The 25722-nt window shown below is 35.8% G+C and overlaps 1 protein-coding gene across 3 annotated transcripts in view; it reads right to left on the bottom strand.

Moving 5' to 3' along the window:
• Nucleotides 1-25722, bottom strand: part of LOC126864698 (monocarboxylate transporter 10-like) — a 310627-nt gene that overhangs the window by 82247 nt on the left and 202658 nt on the right. For all 3 annotated transcript variants that reach the window (XM_050616263.1, XM_050616264.1, XM_050616262.1), the window contains exons 5-6: nt 17648-17770; nt 16462-16629 (exon numbers count right to left, since the gene is read on the bottom strand). In XM_050616263.1, the coding sequence (XP_050472220.1) occupies nt 16462-16629; nt 17648-17770 (291 nt within the window). The remainder of the gene's footprint in view (nt 1-16461; nt 16630-17647; nt 17771-25722) is intronic.

A 25722-nucleotide genomic window follows, 5' to 3' on the forward strand; every position in this document is an offset into this window, starting at 1 on the left:
GACGAAATAGTCGTTAAATTATATCCCTCTGGTTAACGAACTGGTTAACGAAGCAAACGTTTAAATGAAAAACTTTGAGTGATAATGTAGTAAATTTAGTAACGTAATATTTCATGATTTATAGATCTAGCGTTAAATACCTGGCGCTAATTGCTTCACTGTGCCAGAATCACGGTATCCATCAGTTCATAACGTCTCGTGAGTTGACTAGGAATTTTTATGAAAATTCAAATTCTTGTGAATGTAATTAAAAGAAACGAAACGTTAGTAGAAAATTGTTTTGAAAATTGTTAGGTGTATTCTATGCAATCAGAAAATTTGTATAAATGCATAAAAATCCGCAGTATACTCGTAAATAAACACCTATTAGTATAAAGGAATCATAATTGAACGATATAAAAGTTATCGAAGCCAACAAAATTCCGTGTAATATCAGAAAGCTACAACAACCCGTTAACATTCGAGCTAACAACCTCGTACTGCAACCATGAAACCACAGGAAATAATTTCAAAACTACGATAAATCCTGAATACAACAAGCTACACGATTTATCAAACGAGAGTACAGCAAATACAACGTACGGTTTCCCTAATTTTGGCCAACGTGGAAGAGTATAACCGTAATGGAAACTGGGTCTATTCCATGAATCCCGTGAATACGAGTTACACGCGTGGCCAATGGCGTATCGTTGCACGTCTCTGAAAATAAATCCCTAAAGCTTCGGATTTCTTACCTAGCCATCGGTTATATATACATACATATACTATGCTTGCTACCCGGCAAGTATCAAGCATCGGGAGGATCACAAAGGCGATAAGACTTTCGTGGATGCGACCTGTTCTTCGGGACAATATTGAACCAGTGACGGTGGTAATACGTAAAAGAACTATGATCAAATAAATTTTCTTCGTGTTCTCGTGATTTACGTTCCCTGATGGTTGGTAGGGTGTTAAAAGATCGATTATCTTACGAGAAAATATGTTCTCGTTGTGTATTTGTATTGTTAGTAGAGAGAGTATATTGTGTGGAAATATTAGGAGACTTTTTATTTTGATTTTGTAATCGTAATTCTATTGCAAGATATGTGATCAAATAAATTTTCTTCCTGTTTTCGAGATTTATATTACCTGGTGATTGGTAGCGAATTAAAAGATTGATTGTCTTAGGAGAAAAAAATGTTTTGTTATGATTTAATGTTTTTCGTTTCGATTAATAGACAGTTGATGGATTTGATTGACAGATTAAAACAACTTGTTGAATCATTGTGTATCTATTTTTCCAGAAATTTCAGTATTTTGGGGCGATTGGCAGAAAACAGAGTTGATTGTTTCATCGATGAATAAAAGCAATTTAATTCAATATCCGTATATTGTTTCAATGATTGAGTAATTGTTATTTTGAGTAATTGGAGATATTCGTTGGTGATTGAGTCAGAGGGTTGATTAATCGATGAATGAAAATGGCAATGATTATGTACTTGGATATAATGTTTCTGAACTTTAAGTATTTTGACGTGACACTATAAGTATATTATATTTACATTATTATTTGATCTTAATTAAAAAAAAAAGAGAGAGAAATTATCTTTACCAATCTTCCACTGAAATTCTCGTATATTCTGCTCTTCATTAAAAAATGGTTAAATAAACTTAAAATCCTTAATCCCATTTAAATTCCAATAAAACAAATTACCTGAAGAGTCTCTGGAACATTTAACGATCCAAACCAATACAAGACCACAATTCACGCTATATCCACGAAGCAAATAATCAAACAAGCTTAAACAATCACCAAAAATCCCCCGCCCCTGAAATCTCAAACCCCAGAAATCAATCACATCATCCGCTTCGATCAGCGTTCAATCCATTCGGTTCCTGTTCGCCCAATCAGCGGAAACTCACCGTCGAGCAGACTTTAACCGCAGTCTACATCGATAATTTATCCACGTAACTGCGTGGAATCCGCGATTCGCAAACGGTTTCCCACGGTATGCGAGTACGTGTGTGCTGATAATCGAATCTGAAAGGCCTTTCTCTTGGAATCGATGAAGCATATGCGTTTGGAACTCGATCAACCACGAGACGTGGAAGAAGCTGCATAATAAACGTCACATCATATTAAAGAAAGAGTGTATCAACCGAGAAAAAGTCTCAATTGTAAGATATTTTAGGTTTGTGAATCCTTAAGGATTCTTAATTAGAATATTATTAGTTCCTTTCGTTTCATATGGAAATAATAGACGCCCAATGTTTTTTATTTTATATCAGTTTATTGAATCATGCACGAACGTAATAATAGGAATAGAACGAAATGGATCATACCTAATTCAATATAAAATAATTGTTCATCTAATATTTAGCTAGAGAAATTATTTATACAGTTTGATAAAAAAATGTCATAATCCTAAGTATAATTCTTAATTAGAATATTCTATCTAATGCTCGCTATCTTATATTTAAGGAATGCTTAGAACAAGTAATTTCCCTGATACCTAGGATTTCATTTTCTAAATATTCCCAAACATATATATAATATAAATATGACGGAGAATTAAAAGTTACATTGCCACGTAACAAATTCCTTGAAATTTCGATCCGACTCGAATTGAATTGAAAATTAATATCCTAACTTATAATACTCGATAGAACAATATAATAATAACACAGAATAACAAAGTCTTCTCCAATTACTGCAACAAGTAGCTTTCTCGATACTTCAAAGTTCCATTCTTTAGACTTCCCCAAACAGCTTCTCAATCTGCCAACGTTTTTGCAACATTTCCATTATTGAAGACCATCAATCATAAAATCCCACAACCATATCTTACAAAATAAAACATTCAGAAAGCATCTTTCCCTGCGCTGAAACGTCGCCCTTCGACTCCAATCAGCCAAGCAACAGCCACCGGAAACTTCCTTCTCCTTCGCCTGCAATTTTCACAATAAACTTCCCGATCTCCGCAAATTCAATCTTCCAGCTGGTAACCAGCTTTCACGTTTGCCTTTATCGCGTTAGCTCGCGATAAAGATACGAACGTCAGCGCGGCTTACGAACCTCGATCAACGGCGTACACGCCATTCAACGATCTTCGTGGCGTGTCTCGTTTAGCAAGACCACGTACCCGCTGCCATTGTCCGTCTAGCAGACGCGATATTCGCCAGGCGATAAACGACAACGACGTCGCGAACTCCTCGCACACAATGGAGCTTCTTCCGCATCTCGTCATTGATCGAGGTCGCGAAACGCGCGTGCATCGATTCCTCCAGAAAGGCCTTTCGCGTTTGATTATCGACACGCATGCACTCGATGGGAAACCATTTCGCAGTGTGTTAGAACCACTGTCTAAGCGGCAGATGTTCGTAACTGGATCGCGGATTTTTACGAAAATTTATATTTCGCTGGCTGTAGTTAATTAACACCAGAACTGCCACACCAATCAAATCGACTGGTTTTACAATTTTATTTTAAAATTCCGACTTCATGTTACATCTTTTTCCGCAATGATGTAATGACTTTTGCAACGATAACTAAAAGAATCATATAATGAATTTTATTTTGTTTTTTATGTATTCAAATTCAAAATAACTTTGTATCAAGGCTACTTATACCAATAGCAGTCAAAATGACTGATACTTGTCAAGATGTAAAAGGGTCCTGTAATTACCGCGTATCATTCGATATGGTGATATCAGTTATCAGGAAAATTCCGGGAAATGAGTGGTTCTACAATTTTATAAATGTGTCAACCCTCGTTTAGGTCGATCATGGTCGCAGATGGATTAATAATACCAAAAATGTACTACATAATATGGAATTCCTTCAGTAAGAAAACAATAAATCGAAAAATATAAAAATATTCTATTATTATGTATTTTTTAAATACCAGTCATTTTGACTGATTGTGGTAGAAATAGCTTCGTGTCAACTGTCGGTAGTTCTAGTGTTAAGAAAATGGAACTTGACAATACAATTAGCGATCTGTGAATTTCCATATAAATCGATATAATTTCAAGGATATTAAGGTATCAGTAATTCGAAATAAATAAATCTATACAACCGTGTTTCTATCGAGATAAAAATCGATATTAATTCTGTCAGGAATACCTGTATTTTCCCAGCGATTTGTAAGAAAGGGAAGCAATTTTTCGAAAACAATCATTTTCGCAGTTCGCCAGTTCTAGCGTCGAACAGAGATTCGTTTTATCGATCGAACAATGTAAAGAATAATGCTTTAGGGGATTTTATATATTTCTGTATATCGTACGCGTTCTCTGCGTTTTCTTACGTCTTTAAATTTCGTACAAATGCTGACGAATCCGCTGTCTAATTATAACTTTCGCCATTACCTAATTTTTGTGCTTTTTCAAAATTTCTAATTCTTGCTTGGAATATTTGTATCTAATCTATAAAAGTTATTTGTATACACATAAACAAAGTGTTCGGTACGTAACAGTCAGTAATTAATTAATTAACTTAGCCTGTGCGTCCTTTACAATGAAATGATTATGAAACTAACCACGCAAAGGATTTCACATATTAATTACGTTTGTGTACCTCTGAATATAATATCCGACTAATTTCCAAAGCATGGACAATGCGTCGCGCCACACAGCTGCACCCATTATAAACCCCAGTGGCTATAATTTAACAGAAAAAAAAAATGTTGCGACGTTCATCGAATCGCGACGCTTTACGTTCAGTTCAATATGCGCAGGCAGAGATACGCCGTGTATTGCATCCTTAATCAATGTGCGAAGATTGAATATGCGGTTCACGCGATCAGGATATTCATTCAGCTGTAGAACGTCATTAAGGATGCTGGCTGCTGGTAGAAAACTTATTCGAGAGCCGAGTTTCAGCCGCTGTAATAAGCCACACGCTCCGCTTCTTTGACTCTCTTGTTTGAACTACGCCTTTGAACACGATATTCTCTGTTTGTTCTCCGAAACTGTGGATCTGCGCGAATTTCAGTAGAAAAACATTGGATTTCGTACTTGTTAGTAGAAACAGAATATATATTAGGCAATTTTTTTATTAAATTAAATTTTTATTAAATTAATAAGTAATTATTAAATAGTACTAGTCAATAGTCAGTTAATAAACAGTTAGTAAATAATTATTAAATAGTATTTATGCAGTTTTTCACAATTGAATTGACAAGTGAATTTAGCATGTTATTTTGAATATTTGAACAGTGTAAAATATAATTTACTGTTTCAGTATTTTATTGTTCTTAGAACTTAGTAAGGAATTTGATAATTCAATGATACGATAAAAGTTACAAATTGTTCTATTTAGTTTATTCGAACAATTTGCGGGAGGATTAAACGTTGAATTTTCAAAGTGCTAAATAGTTCAATAATTGAACGAATTGGAGTTCAATTATTATTATCAGAGAAAATTTGTTTCATCAGCCTCTTCGATATGCCTTTAAGAATTTCTTCATAAAACCCTCCCTTCTATAAAACTTTCTAAAACCTTGAAGCTCTCTATCCGGTCAGAAAAATCGTGAAATTTTCCCAAAATCCTTTTTCAATTGCCAACCATTTTTCTGCGCAACGTCACTCTGCAGAAAGTTTCGCAATTTCGATAGAAAACTCCAGCGAATTATTCTTTTTCACTAGCGCCCGAGCTTCAAATTAAAAAACCGTCGAATCGAAAACTCGAAAGAAACTGAACTGAAAAATAAAATCGTTCGATTTTGTCGAGTTCTCGCCGCTTGGAGATTACGAAGACAGCTTCTCAGGGATCCACGATCGAAGGGTCGAAGAGGGAAATCTCATTTACCAGGGGACGTGGTGGAAATTGAATGTCACGAGTCGCTGCTGGGATACCTCGTGACGAACGGAGAACGAGCACCACGGCGATGTATAAATAATAAACGTAGCGAAGCCGTGTGACGTCTTCTTCCCCGAGTTGTCGAGCGAATTGAACTTGGAATTTCTTGCTCGTGGCACGAGATTCCGAGAATACCGAGAAGACACAACGAGGATGCACGTGAGTTAAGTTTCAGCTTGCAGGTTGCTTTCAATAATGAGAACGTCTGGAGTGAAAGAAAAGGAAGAAGGGAAGTGCTTAACAATATTTCAAATCGCGATATTTAATACGGTGTATAACATTGTACGATAATCTATGAGAGTGGCAAATTAGACAAATTTGCAAATTCAGTAGATAAATCAGCGAATACGCGGAGGTGATTCTTTGACGAATGAAAAATGCAAAGGAACAGATTTATTAGAAAATTGTGAACAGACGTGTCATGATATTACTATGAAATTTAATGTATTATATAACGATGTGTTGGGAATAAAAATTTTCCTTTGTATTTCTGTAGGTAAGCAATTGGAGAATGTGATGAAAATATTACGTAACAAAGTAAGAATAATTAAGAATTAATTTAACGTTAATGAAGCTACATCTAAATTGACAACTATAACGAGTGTGAAAAAGCTTCGTTCTTCATATATTTCTAAAACGAATAAAAATTTCATAATAATTTAATTATTTGCCAGCAATATAATTCCATAATCATTCAATCGTATATATAATTCAATAATTGATATATATAATAGTATTTATTGCACCATCTGTATGTTTTCGGACAATAATACGTAATTGGTACATACATAATTCAATAATAATACAATTATGTGGCTGTTTACACACGAACCAATAGGACCATGTTTTAGAAACCATGTTATTTCCTTAATTATGAATTCCTAGAAAAATTTTTAAAATCCATTTTTCTACAGCCTCTCGAAAAATCCTCTCGTTCCACTTTCGTGCTGTGCACCGCAGAAGCTTTATACTTTTTTTTTCAGGCGCAAAAAACACGCGTAACCGAGAAGAAGGATTAACAAAAAAGAAACAGAGTAGTTTACACACAACTGAAGCGCGTAGCTGATTTCATTTCGTTACGAGTTTTCCGCAAACATGACAAGTGTTGAGCAAACTCGACATTCGTCGCGTGTCGTTTTTTTCGTAATCGGAGGAGAAAAAGGATACACGTACAGGTACACGGGGGAAGGCAAGTGATCAGGAAACGCCATTAACATCGGTGGAAAAATGTAACCGCAGCTATCGGGCAACAAAAGCGCGCCGCGGCGCGAACAATCGGCACGCGATATTTAAAAGCGAGCACAGAGTCGCGTTCGTCATACTTTAATGAAAACTAGCGAGCATGCAGCCTCGACTTCCAGCTGCAACCAGGTCTCCATACTGTGAATTACGACAGCGTGTCGCGCCATTTCGATTCGACGATACAGGCGACCCCGTTTCGCAAGATCCGCCACGAGAAATGGAAATTTTTATAAATCGTATTGGAAATCGTTCTCCATCGGTTCTGTTGATTTCACCGAAGAGAAGTTGAAATTAAAAGCCGGGTCTTTCAAACAGTTTTGAAAGAATCGCAAATTGAAAGAATATTGTATTCTTTTCATTCGTCGAATGTTTGTTATCGGGCATGATGAGAAATTTTAATGAAGTTAAGTTTGATTGCAGATATTTATGCAAATTTATATTTTTATGAATGTAAAGAAAAATGGAATCCAGGCACAGAAGCTTCTTTCGTCAATTGTAAATTTATGCAAATTTATATTTTTATGAATGTAACGAAAAAAAAAATTGAATCCAGGCACAGAAGCTTGTTTCGTTTATCGAATATTGTAATAAGTGAAACTTAGACATTTCATATATGTTTTTGCACCTATGCATTAAATATCGTAGATATTCTCGTCAATGATGTATTATTGAAGATTAAGGAATTTTAGTGAAGTTATGTTATAGCTAGATTTCAAATATTTATAAAAATTAATAATTAAAAAATGAAATCCAGGGACAGAAAGTTGTTATATCTGCCAAATGTTGGAATAAGTAGTGTATTATACATTTTATACTATATTTTGTAATGTTTTTGCACGTTCTAGTTTCCCGTAGATTTTAATTAAAGATTACAGATTAGACGCTATCGACATTACAGAAGCTCACCGCGCGATATATCGGAGTTTACAAGACGATCACTCATTTGATATAATAAATTTAAATTTTATATTCCGATGTTCACGGAAACGCCGATACGAAATATTACAAAATAATCTGTCAAATATATAAAACAGGAATTAATAATTCAATCTTTTGTAATCGAACTTTTACGAATGAAAAATTACGTAAAATATAAATAGTAGTAATAAAGATTAATAATAAAAAATAACAGAACTCCAGATTCATCATTTTTATAATTTCCGTTATGTTTTAAAAATATGCAGGTGCTATGTTCTTTGGAAAACCACGCGGGGAAAAAAATTAATTTATTCTCATCGCATCGCTCCAACGAACGTTGTGAAAATTGTTGGTTTGTGCGAAAGTGTAAAGAAAGAAGACACCGCATTAAGAAACTAAACCTTCCTTCGCGTTTAACATTTACTTTGAAAGTAAAACCAAGAACAAACAAATCCCATCTTCGCAACGCGACAAAAAAACCCCTTCCTCTCTTAAAAAAAAAAGAAGAAATAGGAGGAAAGAAGAAAAATCAAGGCCATCTTTATACGAAAGGAAATTCACAAAGAACTTGGAGTCTGCAAGTTTTTTACACGTTATAAACGACAAAGTTCCATTCACTTCCGCGTGGTTTCTTCGATGGTGAGCCAAGAGCAGCGTGAAGAGGGAAGAAAAAGACGATCGATACGAGGACATAACGCGTAGGTTATGCTTATGCGTGTTTGCATCTGTATGACGAGAGGTACGTCCAGTTTCAGGATCGTGAAAATGTCACGCCTGTCGTGATGAAAGGCTTTCACTTTTCTGGCGACACGGTAATCACGCTAGTTCTCTGTGGCCCGCTCTTTCACCTTTCACTCCTGACTGTCGTGCAAATTAAGCAGCATTTAACACTCAGCTGCTTAGGAAAATTGCCCCGAAAAGATCACGCTTGATGCCCGAGTGGCTTCTAACGACGCGTGCATTAATTAAGAAACGTTTCCTTTCTACTGTGACTGATTTAATTTCCGACGTTTGATGTGAACGGGAAGAAAACGTCAAATTTTTCATTAGAAAGCAGTTAGGTTGTTTTGTTGGCTTTGTATACTGCATTGCATTGTAACATAAATTCGTCCTGTCTTTATATTTTCTTTTCATTCATATTTGTTACAATGTACGTAATGCACGTATAGAAACAGGATGAGTTTACGCCCCAATTTAATATTCTTTATATACAGGGTGGCTGGTAACTGGTGGTACAAGCGGAAAGGGGATGATTCTAAGCGAAAAAAGAAGTCGAAAATATAAAATAATTTCGTGTAGAATCGCCCGCTTTCCGCTTGTACCATCAGTTACCAGCCACCCTGTATATAAAGAATATTAAATTGGGGCGTAAATTCATCCTCATCATTCATCATCACGCGAAAAAGGAAGTCGAAAATATAGAATAATTTCGCGTAGAATCACCCCCTTTCCGCTTGTACCACCAGTTACCAACCACCCTGTATATATTCGTTGTATCTAATATACAATATGTGTAATATATACAGGAGAAACAAGACGAATTTATTTCAAAATCCAATATATGTACATAAAGTATGTAGTACAGACCGCTGCAATTCTCAAATAATATCGCAAATACGCTCGCAATCCACTATCGCTTAGATCGCAACCACGTAGTCCCATAAACCCCAACGACTCCATATTGCAGCCCTTAACAGGAAGAAAGTTCAAGGCAACCATCTCGAAAGTAAAGCGCCAACACCTCGCTAAACTACCTGTATCACAATATCCGTGCACTATATATCCATCAAAGGGTTCTCTTATTTCTCACCATATACTGAAAACTCGCCAACCTTCTTCAACTCAACTAGACGTGTAACTATCAAGATCGTTCTCTTTCTAAACGCGTTGACTGCCAGTACGTTTTCTCCCCACGTTTCTTAGGACAATTAGAATATAATAAATTTCACGGATTAAACGATTTTCAACAATGTGAATAATTTCGAAAACATCGTGAAGCATATGCGTGCAAGTGCAATATAATATTCTGCAAAAATTTAATGTTGTTTAATCGTGCGGTCGAATAACATGTACAAGCAGGCACGAGCTGATTGCTTATGAAAAAATACAATTTTGTCATTTAAGTTTACGAGAAAATCAAGTTTCAACATTTATCAAGTATACTTGAACATGGCCAATTTTGGACTAGACAGGACTAAATAATCGACAGGGGATTGTTCTAGGCGTAAAAATGAGTGGAATATTAACTTGGATACTACTTATGATTATATCGTAGATATATCTGATTATATTTAATATTAAATGATAAGATTTCAGATTAGATTATGTTGAAATAACACGCATAATAATAAGCCCGATAACGATCAAAATGTTTAAAATTATCTATAAAACATTTAATTAAGAAAGCAATGACCGTGGTACTCTGATGGATACCGATTTTATATCAACATTCAACGACGCGTGGCTCGTTCAGCGTGATCGAAGCTGCACTGTACCGCGAGAGACGAGCGTGGCAAGAGTGGCAAGAGTGCGAGAAAAATAAACCATGGGAAAATAAAAGCAACTGAACCTGTACAACAACGTCAGACACAAAGGTCGCCGCTTAAAATATAGAACCAATCGGCGCCAGTCTGAAAAATGTCAACGTGCATCAGGCTCGCGAATCTTTTCGTTCGTTTTCCTTGTTTCATCTTCTAAACTTTGCCCAAAGGGTATCGAGAAACGCGGATACCGCGTCCAACTTTCCACTCAATGCCGCGAAAACGGTACGCTCTGGGACCCGCCAGACTTTTCTTGTCTACGTCTGGAGAGACGTGGAATCGAGATACGTGTTCTCACAGATCCTACGACACACGCTTCTTGCTCTCGCAGTTTTGTAGGTTGCGCAACCCGAGAATGTCCCGGGAATTATTTGTTCCAGAAGAAATTTGCGGAGGGATTAGTTTCAGATCTTTTTTTCCAAGTTGTAGTTGGTAATCTCTTGTTTAGAGACTGTTGTTTGGCACCATTTGCCAACATTTCAAACTTGTCTCCCTATCAATAATTTGAGTTGTTGTTTGAGATCGTTCGTCAATCTTTCAAACTCATTTTTCTCTCATTAATTTGAGATTTGTTTTTGAACATCGTTGCTTCGAGTCTCTGTTTCTATTCGGAAGTTGTTATTTCCACCATATAAAATCTATCGGTAACGCGGAAAATGAAAAAGAGAATTCGAGTCGAACTGTTTGAAACTTCGATAAAACTTCGGTTTAAATAAATCGATCGAAAGCGTTGGTTTTCCGAAATCTCACTAAAAACGAATTAAAACAGACGCGCGGAAACATTCAATAGAAAGTTCATTCACAGCTAGCGTTCATGAAGCGTTCGTTCGTTCGAGCAACACGAAGCTCGATGTTATTTGACTTTCGCAAAATTTATGACTTTCCAGGGGGTTGAACAAGTGGTAGTTCCATGTGGAACGCGTGGTTAAATGACGATGGTTAGGTCTGCATTAAAGCAAACTACGAGTATTCAAAGTCACGTACGTATCAAGCGTCAGGCAAGTCGTAAATATTAGAAAATGATACCTGAAACGAGCCGCTCTGAAACCTAGTTCGATTTGCTCCATCTAAATTTCATCTTTCGTCGTGTTGGCATTGCGTCTGTTGACTAAAACATATTTCGTAAACGAGACTCTAATACTCTGCTTCCAGTTTTACCAAAATTAGTTCAATGATTCTAATCTAACGAAATTAACGCTTCAACAATTAATTCGATTCGTCAAATAGAATTTTTAGGACGTATAAAAATGTCTTTTCGGATAAAAATGCGGTATTTAATATGAGCACGAATAAATAAAACTGTGATAATTTTATTCTTTATAATCATTATAGCCGCGTCTAATCTAAAGTGATCTTTGCACGCCTATATGTAGCAATGAAACTGGTATTTATAAATGTCAAATCTCACGGAATTATTCTGTCACTGGATAAATTCTTTATCTTCAGATTCTTTAATCTTTCAATTAGAAATCAGATTATGAATGGTCGTCTATGCTGATGGAAAGACTTCTAATATCGGTAGAATCACTTTATATTTATTATATATTTAAGTAGTAAATGTGTGTAATAGTAGTAGTAGTAGTAGGTAGAATTTATTTTTAGCTTCCCGAGCATAAGAGGAACTCGGTTTACAATTATTTTCCCTATTGCCTTGCACTCTCACTTAATCATCTGTACACACAATCTTATTCTATCTTTACTTTACTATTCCATGCCTATTGTCTGCGTAAAGCAGTATATATGGTAAACAATAAAATATATTATTGCCACGTTCATTAATAATTCATCCAACGTTACAGTCTGACGATTCCATAAAAAAGTAGTAACTGTTGCTTCCAATTACCCGTTCGTCTTTCATACAATACAATAACATTCGTATACTGTTGCTATAAATCAACTAAAGTGTCCAGATATTTATGAGCGTTAGCGTGCAAATCGACAGATCAAGAGACCGAAACTCGCCGACATAAAATATCCACCGCCACCAGATGTTACGATATATCTTCTACGCGACACCTTTTGAAGATTGATCGGCGACTGGCGCGGCGACCGAGACGTCACGATAGATTAGCTGCTGGCGCAGTGTATTGAAAATATCGTAATTTTTGCGGTGCTGGTCGCCATAAATTACACCGTCGTCAGTCCACGGACGCGGAAACCACGTAAATATACCGATCGATCGATCGAACTTTTCAACCACATCGCCGCCTATGATGTATACTAGATAACTAAGTAGAGTAGGTCAACGATAAGCCCGACCGCCGCTGCCGCAACGCCAGTATCTATCAGCCCGTCCACGGAGCTTCTTCAGTCTTCGATCAAATCGTTTTCTCGCGAGCCTCTCGGCGGCCATTATTTTCCCACAGACTTTAAATAAACCTCGACTTATCGGGGACTTCCGTATTTCATGTCGCGCCGCAAGGGAAAGCCTCTTTTCCCCTCGGTAGGCCTCGTGTTTGTCAGGGTTACTTTTAACGTTTCACTCTAACACCTTTTTCTTTCCAACAGTGATACTGTTTGCTATAAGCCACGAGAGGGATAACGGTTTATCACAGAAACGTCATATAAAAATTATTATGGTTTAATATATCGCCGTGTTGATTCAAATAGGCGTATCCAGTCAAAAGGTGGTTTCGAGAGAAATGACTTTTAGTATTTAACGATCAGGTCACTGTTATATTTTCTGTTTCAATGCAGATACAGATTTTTTATTTAACGTATACGTAGACAAATTATTTTTCGGTTATCTGGTAGCGGTGACTGGATTGAAGCGGAAGATCACGTTCTTTTGACTTGACACGGCAATCTAACGACGTATGTTGCATTTCTAACACGTGGTTCGTGATTGAGGAAATTTTTGAAAATACACTGCAGCTCATAAGTATATATATATAAATACTTTATGTTAACCTGAATCGAATGTTTCCTATGGCTTTTCTTTTTTATTATTTTATAAATCTGTTGAATCGTTCGTATCATACGTGCCTCACAATGTAAAATACTAAATACGGTAAAATTTGTTGAATTTTTGCAATAACTGTAACGAGCAATAATACCAACGGTCAGCAATGTGTATCGATGAGGAATATTTTTTGATGTTTGAAATATGTGGTTGGAGTTATGTTATATATATATATATATATATATATATATATATATATATATATATATATATATACATATAGAGAGAGAGCAATACTACATTATACGTAGTATTGCTCGATAATAAATATTACATCAAATATATGTAATGCCAATATTGTATATACTCTGGAGATTGGAATATTATGGTAAATCTACTATTGGTATTAAATCAACATGATATTAAGTGCAAATCAACATCATACATCTTGATTAAATCGTTGAATACAGATTGAAAATTGAGAATTTCATATGTTGCAATCTAGTATTTATCTCATATCACTGTACTGCGATAATAAACGTGAGATGCTATGATAAATCTCTGAAAGTCCATCGAATTGCTTGCAAATAGCCCTCTTCAAGAAACTTGTCGAGCAATTTGCAAAACAAAGCCATCGCGAGAGAATCCGAGGCTTACACCGATCATAGCTTCCCTCCAAATTTTCCCCAACGAATTTTCCTGGAAGTATCTGCAAGAATTCTCGACGCTATTCATCAACCTCCCCAAAAAGATGTAAAATTCCTTTGATACAGACTAACTGAGCCTCGAAAACGAACTAGGAAATTCATCTCGTGTTTCCTTCTTTGATTACCTTCTCGGTTTCCCTCGGCTAGCGAAAGAATAAGAGCAGAACGGGAACAGACGGATTATTTTAAATTCAAGTTGGCTGTCATTATGAAATAACTGGGCGGAGAGAAACGCACGATTCCACGGGAATAAATCCTCGGCAGATCTTCGTTTCGGAGCTGAGCACCGGCTCTTACGTTTGAAATATTCCGAAGAAAGGATCCTTCCTCGACGGTGTTCGGCGAGACGTGCTGGAAATCCCTGGAGCAACGGCGAGATCCCCGTCGATGGGACGCCGGCTTTATTTCGCGCGGCATTTTGACAAAATAATTCATCGCGTTGAACGAAAGGCAAATTTCGAGAGACTGTTACGTCGATTTCAGTGAAAGGAAGCGGAAAAGCGGGCCGATACGAATACCGATGCCTGATACTTTCTGACGTCTTTGGCGGTAAATTGAGAAATATGGTGTATCGAAAGGTTCGTTCTATTCTGCGATAAATTGAAAGCAGAGCGGAACGGTTTATTGCGGTCGATTAGGCTAACCCTGTTGCGTCATTTTTCATCAGATGTTATTCTTCAATATGTAAGCGACATTTTGGTCAATAGAATAACATCGATAGAATTTTCGTCGTAAATTTTCCCTCTTAATATTTTCTACATTGTTGCCTTTTGCTTATGATTCCAATAGACAAGTCGATTTCATTTCTTGCTCGCTCTTTTACCTAAGATTCGCATAGCATATTCAAAGTTCAACATCTGATCTTACATTATATTTTGTTCTACATATTATGAGCGTACCCCTACAAGATTTATATTTCATTTTCTATACTTTTTCGCCCAAATGCTACAGATATTATAAATGCGAATGGAATTTTAAAAAAGCTGTTATCCAATTGTCGACTTCTCGTTTTAATTTGGACGAGAAAAACATTTTCTTAAAACGTCACAAATCTGTTTTGTTTTCAAAATGAGAGCAGAATTAATTTGGTTAACAAACTGTTTCGAACCAAACACTATTCGAGAAGTTTAATTAAAAAGCCATTCTTGTAACAGGTATTTCGTTGAATTATTATGTCGATTACAGAGAGGATTAATCGACTGAATAGAAAATCAATTTGATAATAGACTGTATGTATATGTGTACATTGTAACATCTACAAAGAAACTTAAACGGACGATATCATCCGAGCTCGACTCGATTCTAGCGAAATGAAAGTTTCATGCGATCCGTCGCGATTACGAAAGAATCATCGAATCAATCCCACGGTGGAACAGCAGACAGCACTTAACTCTTGTCGCCACGTATGAATTTTTCACGAGTTTGTAACCTTACGATCGGAGTTTTCACAGTTGCTTCAAAGAAAGTATCCACCCGCTGCGCTGTAAGCTGTCTAACTTTTCAAGAAACGTTCTGCTCATAAATATACTTGTGCGAATTTTTTCATTCGCTACTTTTATAGTATACCTTTGCATTTCGATTTTAGGATAATTTCGGGTACAATCGATCTACGCTCATTCGAACATTTAAAAATATTATAATATCGTGGTTATGTTGATAAATTTTGAAACGGATCTGCAAGTATCTGTACAAGTTGAAAGATAGCATTGGTTTCAAATTTTACTATTCCAATCATCATACGTGTTTCATTATAGTGTTAACAAAATTTCGAAAGGTTTCGTACAACGCACGTAATATTGGGTTGGCAACTAAGTGATTGCGGATTAGATGATAATGACAAAATCCGCAATCACTTAGTTGCCAACCCAATATATCCACAAAAAGATTTCTGTAATAAAAATTCAAGTACTTTTATGAGCGTTTACGTATGCTACACTTATGTTTCATCGTAATAAATAAGCAGCGTATAATTAGCATCGGTTAAGAAGATAAATACCTTTTGACATTTTGAAAAATATTTCTATTTTTAGCGGATAGATTTTTCCCACTTTAGGCTTCCCACTTACAAAACGAGATTCCCAAGAATTCCCAGGATCAACGTCGCAACAATATTTTCTTCCTCTTCCCGCAGAAATTCATAAGCCGCAAACAATAAAAGGACTTTAGAAAGAAGCATAATTTAGAACGTACTATTCGAAAGCCAAAAGTTTCACCGAGGAAAATTATCAGGATGAAGTTTCCTCTGGTTGTTACGGGTCCACGAAGGAGGAAATATTGTCCGACGGAGAAAGTGTAAGATGTATGAAAACGTACCCAGATCCATGAGATGTTCCTCGCCGAATCGTCGCACAGCGTGAACATGAAGAAGCCCGAAAGCGAGCTGCATTCCAGTGGTGAGCAACAGGGCGAGGAACCCGGCTGCGCAAACCAGCCACCCCCAGCCACCCTCTGGATAGAAATGCGTTCGCATGGCGGCGACGTCTATGCCTGAAGAGAAAGATTAGCCTTAATTACGATTGCTTTTTACATGGATCGTGTGAGCGAATTTTTTCGTTCGTTTGGCCATGAGCACAGTAATTAATTAACGAATTAATTCTATTATTCTTTTCGATTTTTTCTCGGTTTTCTATATTTTTAAATATTTTTTTCTTTTTAATACCTTATCCGTAAAAAGCATGATATACACAAAGGATAATAAAATTATACTATAGCGTGCACGGAAAAGGATACGTGCGCGTATTATCTTTTGTGTCGGGTTTTATCCGGATCGAACCGACTGTTGTGCCAAATTCAAACTGCGCACATAGGTACATGCATGTGTGTGTGTGTGTTGGATGAGAATTGTGAATAAAGGGTACAAAAGTTCGATTCGTCTGTAGCGCAAGAGCGAGACACTATCGTAACCCTGTTACATCCAATCTCGTAATATTTTATATTAAAATCTGATATCTAGAAAGTACGTGTATTTCGATAATATATGAGTTAGAATGTCCATTTGAATTAAAAAGTCTCGTAAGTTAAAAATTGATTTTAAAAATTAATTGGGAGAAATTTCATTATGAAATTTTACTATTGAACGAATAAAAAGATTTTTGATCTTCCGAGATTAACATGTTGCAGATAATTTTTTTCCTTAGAGAAAGTCTTTGCACCGATATTTATTAATTATGATCATTGCATGGTCGATGCTTGTGCATTTATAGGAAATTTGAAATTGTAAAAATGTATAGAATGCATGTAATACGCAGGAAGAATACCTCAAGTATTCAAAGAGAAACGCTCGCCACTACTACATTCTACTGTTTAAATACATTGATATAGATATGAGATTGTTTTCATATTGATTTTCACGGATAAGCAATAGTGAAATCAAAAAAAAAGTTGCACAAATATCCGCGATCTAACGATAGTATTTTAGCCCGATTTAGTATTGAAATAGTATTGAATTTGTATTTAGTATCGAAATACCTTCTAGCATGAAAGATATGAATTTAATTACCTGGACGACGAAAGGCTGGCACACAACGATGAAGACTTCTCAAATCACCGAGCATCCAATTACTATTTCCGATTATGCCATCATGCAGGCTTCCCTCTGTGTCCATGTAACGCATTCGAGTATCTAAAATCAAGAAGAGAAACAACAATTAAAGAACAGAAATACTTTACATGTATATATGACAGATTGAGAAACGAATCAGCGTAAATTTAACTTGCCTTGGGGATGAACGAGACAATTTAAAAACTAATTTATTGTTAAACTGCTTCCAATTAAAATTTTTACCAGCAATAAATCAACAAACACGAGCGTCAACCTCAAAGGGAAATCAAAATGCATAGGTCGATATATTCAAATTTTTCAATTGACATTTGACACAAGACACAATTTTTTAATTCGATCTGATTTCTTTTAAAGAACAATGGTGATTTTCTTTTGTGTCTCTTGCAGTTAAGTTCATCTGTACGTCATAATAAAAATCGTAATAAAAATCGTTCTTCGCATCTTCACTGGCGTCGTAAATTTTGTTCAAAACCAATCTGTAAAAACCATATTTATCTCGATTTCAGTGCTAATCGTCTTACACTGATTGGCTTCTAAGTTCTATGTGTATACGAAATGGCGTGACTTTCGCAATCGATGCTACGTTCGCTTGAATGTAAATTAAGAAGGCTATGCGCGGATTAACCCCTGGCGGATTAGGCACCACTGTTTTTGCGTAATTCGACGATATATTTGCAGGACTTAATTACACCGAGAACTGGCTCGCAGATGCGTCCAATGAATTTACGTGGCACGACCCGTTTTGTGCGCTGGCTAAGCCGGGCGATAAAGATAAACGCTGTTTATTGTGAGTTCGGTATCGTTGAAGACGAACTCTCCACGAAAAAGAGGCAAATTGAAATTAAGTTTGATTAAAATTACGTTTCGTGAACTTAATATAGCGAATTGCGGTATTTTATTGTGCGTAACGTGTCTAGGAAATAGGGAAGGCTTTGTTAATATTCTAAATTAGAATTTAAGAGGATTTAATTCAATTAGAATTTCGTTTCACAGCTTTTGAATAGATTTAGAACTATTGCAGCGAAGTTAATGTTACTTGCTTTGTGCACTTTATTTCTATTTTTTTGAATAATTATGTGGATCCCTGTTACTCGACTTTCTATTTCATTTTTGTATCTGAAATTGTACTATGAATTGCGATTATCTCTTAGGAATTATAGAAGAGTTTTTTTAGTATTTTAAATTGGAATTTAAGAGATTGTTATATTTTAGGTGATAGTGACGCGTGATAGTTTAATGCGTGAAAGTTACAACGCGTTAAAATAACTGTGAAATAATTAATAATATCTAATTATTAGCTAATTTAATAATTAGCGATATTTAATTTTATGCTCTATTTTTGCTTTTGAAATAATTATTAATAGTATTGATTTATGTTAGGCTCCGTGATCTCAAAATTAGCATTATCCAATTGTACGACCCCACGACTGTCATTACCGAGTTCCCTGATCCTAGAATTATCGCTATCTAGTCCAACATTCGCGAAATTATCACTGGAAAATCCTATAAGCTTGAATTGTTGCTACTGGAACCTACGTCTTCCGAATCTACTGTCATTTCGATATTAAATGTCACGAATTTCTACTAGTTTGAAATTCCCACTGTCAAACAATGTTATCGTTATAGTTGTTTTCCATCGTTTTCTACAATTTCGCAAAGTCTTTCTAAATTTCACAGCATGAAAATACAAATTTTGCTTTCCTTGTTATACTATTTGCTTAGCTCCCAAAAATCTCTACCATTTCTATATTTTATTCCTCATTTATATTGTTTCCATTATGATATTTCTATTACAATCACGGATTTTGTAACCAACGTTTATTGATACCAGTCACGATATCTCGATATTCAAGAATATTCAAAATACTAATTTCTGTTTCTCTTAAGTAGCCTGTTAAGGCTACGACACAGAACTTATACTATAGATTCTGCCAAGTTCATAAGCACAGTCTTGTTAAAATGATTACATTGAAAAAGGAGCTTTAATGAAGAAATTAAATGTTGTGGGTATATAGCTTCTACATAGTATAAAATTTTCGTATTTCCTATACCTATGGAGCTTCACTGTAAATCCTGCAAACTACACATGCTGAATCGTAACAATGTAAAACAAATAATAAATAAATTTTGTGATACGCATACAAAGCCCAATAACATGAAATTTAATTCCTATTTATTCTGACAATTCTCCAATTTTTCTGTTATCACTGTACGTAATAAACTTCATTAATTCTCGACTTTTTATTGTTATACAACCTCCATACACGAATATTCATCATCCGTTCTATATTTTCTATTTTCCATCAGAATTTCCATTACAGCGCGCGAAATATTTAATTCGAGGTTAATGGAAAATTTTTCAACGTGTTACAAAATTGATTCCGGACAAAGAGAGAGAGAGAGAGAGAGAGAGAGAGAGACAAGTATTCAGTATATCAACGATGTTTCCGTCTTGCAACATCGCAACCCTGTGCCACGGACCGGGGATGAAACGAGTTGAAAGAAATGAAGAGGAAAAAGGAGAGTCAAGTGGGTTAGATAAAAGTGCTCATGAAAAGGAGATGCTAGTTGCTATGGGGTGAGAACGAGGGCCAGCAGTCTTGTGGTCGAGGGTTCACGAAAGCGGGTCGATGATTTTCAACCGAAGAAATGTACAGAAAAAATCTTGGAAAAATAGTGTTCCTCCGTAATTTTGCATCTATCGATGACTTACAGCACACATATTGTTTGTCCACGTTTTGCATTCTCGAGAAAAACAGCTCTGAAAGTTCGATGGTAGTTTATAATTAAATAAAAACATTTTACATTGCATTTATCGATGCTATTATAAAATTGGCTAGAAATTGTGCATTTGTCCTTTTTTAGAAACACAAAATGACGATGGTGGATCATGGTTCTTGAATATATCTTTGTAAATACGAAATACAAAAATATTACTTTTGACAAATTTACGAAGTAGACATAAATATGACTTTTATGGTGCAAAAAGTAACTGTTAACCGGAGAATTATCATCCATGCGGAGAAACTCAAATTTCAAAAAACGTGGACAGGCGATATGTGTGCGATAAACACGTTTCTTGCTAATGAAACGTGCAATTAAACCTGGAAAATAATTCGTATAGAAAATTTAATTAGCGAATCAACTGACGTAGTGTGAGACGTGAAAACGTCACAAGTCAAAACGTTTTTATTAATTGTTTTATATAATATTCTTCTATAATACTCTTCGATGAACATTTTCGGAAGCAAAAGAAATTTTCAGAAGCCACAGGAAACAGAAGCGCGCAATTTGAATTTCCATCTGTCTTTCGGCCACGGGAACCAATTTCTTAACGTAGATTCGCAAACTCGCGTGAGCACAGCTTGCAAGGAAAAAGAATGGAAAAAATTGTAGAAACATAAATAGTGGAAAGAAAAAGTTAAGTAGCGCGAACCAAAGCAAGAGCAAGTAAAAAAAAAAAAGAGAACAGGAATGGGCGTGACACGTATTCTTAATTGTGGCATGACCGTTCGTGCCGGCATCGCTGAACGTTCCTTTCCGCTTCTTTTCCTTTCTCTTCTTTTCGCCTCTTAATTACAACGTACAACGGCAAAGTTTCCGCAAACAGCAAAAGTTCCTCGTAAAATTCGTCTTTACAGGGCTAATGAAGTTTTAAGCAATTTAAAGTAGAATTTCAGCGACGCTCGCTGTTTGCATTTTTATTACGCTCTTCTGGTCACTGTTGGAAAATGACCTTTCCTCCTGGACCCATCGAAAGCTTTCCCACCGCGTAAAAATAAAGAGCAGCGATGATACGTCGTTGCAGATATTTCAATTCTCTCTGTTACTCGAAAGAACGCAATTAGATCTAATGTGGTCAAGTTAAATATATTTTTTCTCGAAATAAGAAAAACATGGATGCACCTTTCAATTTCTGTAGTCACGTGAAATCATACTACTAAATGGTAGGAAATTTAATATAGTTTAAGAGATTGGTATTCAAGTGCTACAACAGATATAACGCGTGCAAAATACTTTTTGCAGTTATTGTATAAGTAGAACTTAATTATTATTAATTATTGTATAGTGTTGTATTGTAATCGTACGGTGCTTGTCCCGTGTTCGTAGATCTTCAACGGTGGCAGACTAAAATGACGAAAATGTTTTTAATAATTTTCATTTCGAAGTGATTTTGTTTGGGAACAAAATCCTATTGGTTGCTGGACGACGGGCAGAAAATTTTTAACAGACAACTTGAACGATTGTCAAGTTAGAGTCTCCTGGAAATACAAGAAATTGGAACAATCCAAACAAATAATGACTGAACTAAGGCTGATTCAAAAGTAAAGCTAATAAATGGTATTATAACTTGGTGTGGAAATGAAACGGAATTAATTTCCACGTCAAATGTCTTTCCAATTTATCATCCTGTTCTTCTCTCGATTCCATTTGAAAAGGACAAAGCCAGGATATCCAAAACTAGTTTACCTTCATAATTAATTACCAGATCGCACGAGTTAGGCACATTACGGTTAATTTTCTCCACAGTCGACTGGCAGAACAAAACTCGTCTCTTGCAGAGAACGTTTCAACGTTCGTTCACGTGTAATTTAAAATCCTCTCTGTCTCGGCGATCAAAGAGACAATTTTATATTTCCCTTCGATATTCTTTTCTCCGTCGACGAGAACGAAGATTCGCTATTTTCCTTTTAAATTTCCATCGATTCTACCATGAATAATCTCTCTTTCCTCTATTCCACGACAAGCGGTTGAGATACGAAACGGAACACTCATTAACGCACCGAGTTCTGACGAGCAAGGAAAAGCTGCAAAAGGAACTTCTCTTTCCATTGGCTGATAGTGCACAATAGCCGGAGATCGGACGCAAAGGCGAGAAATCAAAGGGACGAAATATTCTTAATTACAGTGAGAACGAACGTGAGCCAACGAAGGAGATAGGCGCGTGGGTCGGCCGAAAAATGAGGCTGCTCGTGAAAAATGGATTGGAACCAGGTTGAAAAACAAAAACTGCGGACGACGAAATTGCCATGAAAAGGAATTACGACGCTTCCTCCGCTTTGCTAAGATCTCGCCGCCATCGTAACTTACCGCTTTGATGCAAAACTTATGAGGATCTTGTGCCGTGAATTTCCGAATTTCTCCTCCTTCTATTTCTTTTTTTTTTTTTTCTCACTTTGTCGGATAAAATATGTAGAGTAGAGGAACGGGTTATGTTTCATGCGGTAAGGTTGTTCTTTCAATTTTCCAAAAGGTTTTCTTGTACGGAAACTAGGAGGAAGAATATTAATAGGAAATCTTGAAATGGATGAAAGTAAAATGAGACGGTCTCGGTCAGACGTGATTGAGGTATATGGTCTGATTAGAGTGAGTTTAATTAGAGGATTGCTTGAGAAGATTTTCGAAAGTGGTTTGCTTCCTGAGTTGTATACTAATTACGTTGATAGTGAAATTTACCTACATTATCTAATATTAATTAATCAAGTAGTGGGTGAAGCCTAAGTAATGAAGTTGCGAGCCTTATGAAAAATGCATGGCGTCAGTTGAGCTCTTAAAAAGCTATACAAAGTGGCATTATGAACAAGTATTATATTTCAGGATATTTTATTATCTATTATATTTCTTAAAATATAAAGTATAATAGAATATTATTTTTATTACTATATATTAATGTGTATTAATAAATTATGAAAAAATATATCAACGTATCAAGACCTTAAATACCAATCTCATTTAAAAATTTCGCAAAACAATTTCCTTCCTCAAGATTCTTTTCTAAATTGTTATTATTGTAACACAATATAGTAAACTATATAAAAAAGCATATATAAAAAATATCAGTTTGAATCATAAAAAAAAAATAGCAGAACATTCTTTTTCCTAAACATTCTCTTCCAAAACAAGTTTCCTATTTCAGGAACTACAGTATCTACTTCTACTCGGCAACGAAGTCACAAAACACTGACCACAATAAAGAAAATCCAGCGACATATTTCCGTTTCTATTCTGTGGCAGTCATGGTGGAACAAAGAAAAACACTCGTCCCGATTGAAGCTTCTGGTTGATATATGTGCCGGTTACACGGGAGATTTGTCAAAAATCGATCGTGGACGAGATACAAACACGCGTCTCTTCGAACGAATAGCAAAAAGTCGAAGGATTTTAAAAGAGTCTGACGATTTAATTGTCCCGGAAAGTAGATCGAGACGTTGTTGTCGATCCGTGAAACGATATCAGCAATTGCGTCGCTTCCTGTAATAATTGTTTTCCGAAGAAAAACGCGAGCCCGAGTAATTTTCTTCGATAGAAAACAAGCAGCGGTTTTTTTAACTGCGGTTCGAGTTTCATTTTTATGATTGTGCGGTTTAGTGGCACTTTTGTACTGAGAGTTTCGATGTGTTCTCACTGCAGTTAAAATAGTATCGATCCCAGTAAAACGACTGACGAAATGTCTCAGTGAAGATTTGTAGTTTGGTTTCTCGCTTTTCGATAAAATAAACGTAGAGGGAAATTAATGGAATGTACTGTTACATTGTTGTCGAAAAGTGGAACGGTGTACGAAAAACAGCTTATTAAGAGATTATTGTTTTATCAAGTTGCATTGTCTGAAAATATCCAATGGAAGTACCAATGGAGGTAGAAGTGGAATTGTTTATTTAAATACTCTGTGTACAATAATTATAGATTTGCAAATCAATTTGACGTTTTATTAAACTGAATATAAAATGACTATCATAAAATGGAATGTTCATAAAGAACTATAAAAGAATACTATTAATTAGAAGTTAGAGAAAGAGCGAGAAACAGTACAAGTAGCAAAGGTTCGTCTATGGTCAGACATCTCGTTCAGCACGTCGCAATCAATATATTTTTTGATATTAATTAGAAAGAAAGCGAGAAGTAGAGTAAGTAGTAATGATCTACCTGTGGTCAGACAATATCTTGCACTCGATACAGTGATCAATATCTCATAGTATATCGTATACGCAGTTATTTAATACTAACATCAATGAAACAATTATTTGAAAATTGTTGAATTATTTATTTTGTAATTATTAAAATAAAAAATCACACTTGGGAAATTAGTAAAAATTTGAATTGTTTAACTATTCCATTCCTATCGTTAATAAACATAGCAATATCGTAAATATTCTTCTCAACTTTGATCTTTTCCCTCTTTTTCTATTATACAAATTTCTTTTATGCTATCAAATTTAAATTCTGAAAAAATATCTTAACATCCCATAACCCCAGCAGACACTAACACATTCCACATAAACCCATTTATACACACAATATATCTTCAGTAATATCCACTACCATAAATTTCTCCCTTGATAAATCCTAACTACCTAAATCATCTTTAACATCTGCCCCCAAAATTACCATTCAACCTGTCGCGTTAGCATTATATCGTCAACAAGAAAAGAGAAAAAGAAAAGAAAAAAGAAAAAAACGAATGAACCAGCTTATCGAAAACAATAGAAATAAAACAACTGGGAAAAGCTGCGATATCGGTAAATCGAGCGAAAAATCGGGAAATTTCGTATCGCCACGGATATTTCGGTTGGGATTGCGTGCACGCGGGTCATCTGCATAATACAAGGCGAGCGTGGCGATGCCTGCAACTGATTCGAAATCGATTCTTTCGCAGAGGGCGAAAGAGGGTTTACCATGCAAATACAATTGGAAAGGGTCGGTTTGTCCAATCGCAAGTGTCCACCGTGTTTAACCGTAACGCGAATTCGTTCGAAAACTATGAGTGGGTCGCGCGTCGTGGTCAGCTTCGAAGCTTGTAAATGACACGACAAATTAACACGAGTCAACGTGGCCGTGCGCGAATTTCATCGTTTCAGCAAAATCGTAACTGTACCGTGAACCTTTCTCTCCTTCTCTCGTTCATTTCGTCAATTTGATTTTTCCCACCTTTTCCTTGTGAAACACACGTGCGGTTCGGTTGACATTCGCCACTGTCAACTTGTTGAATTGTTTCCCTTTTTCACGCGCCTCTG

The sequence above is a fragment of the Bombus huntii genome, chromosome 4 (assembly GCF_024542735.1).
Source record: "Bombus huntii isolate Logan2020A chromosome 4, iyBomHunt1.1, whole genome shotgun sequence".
In the NCBI taxonomy this organism is placed as follows: domain Eukaryota; kingdom Metazoa; phylum Arthropoda; class Insecta; order Hymenoptera; family Apidae; genus Bombus; species Bombus huntii.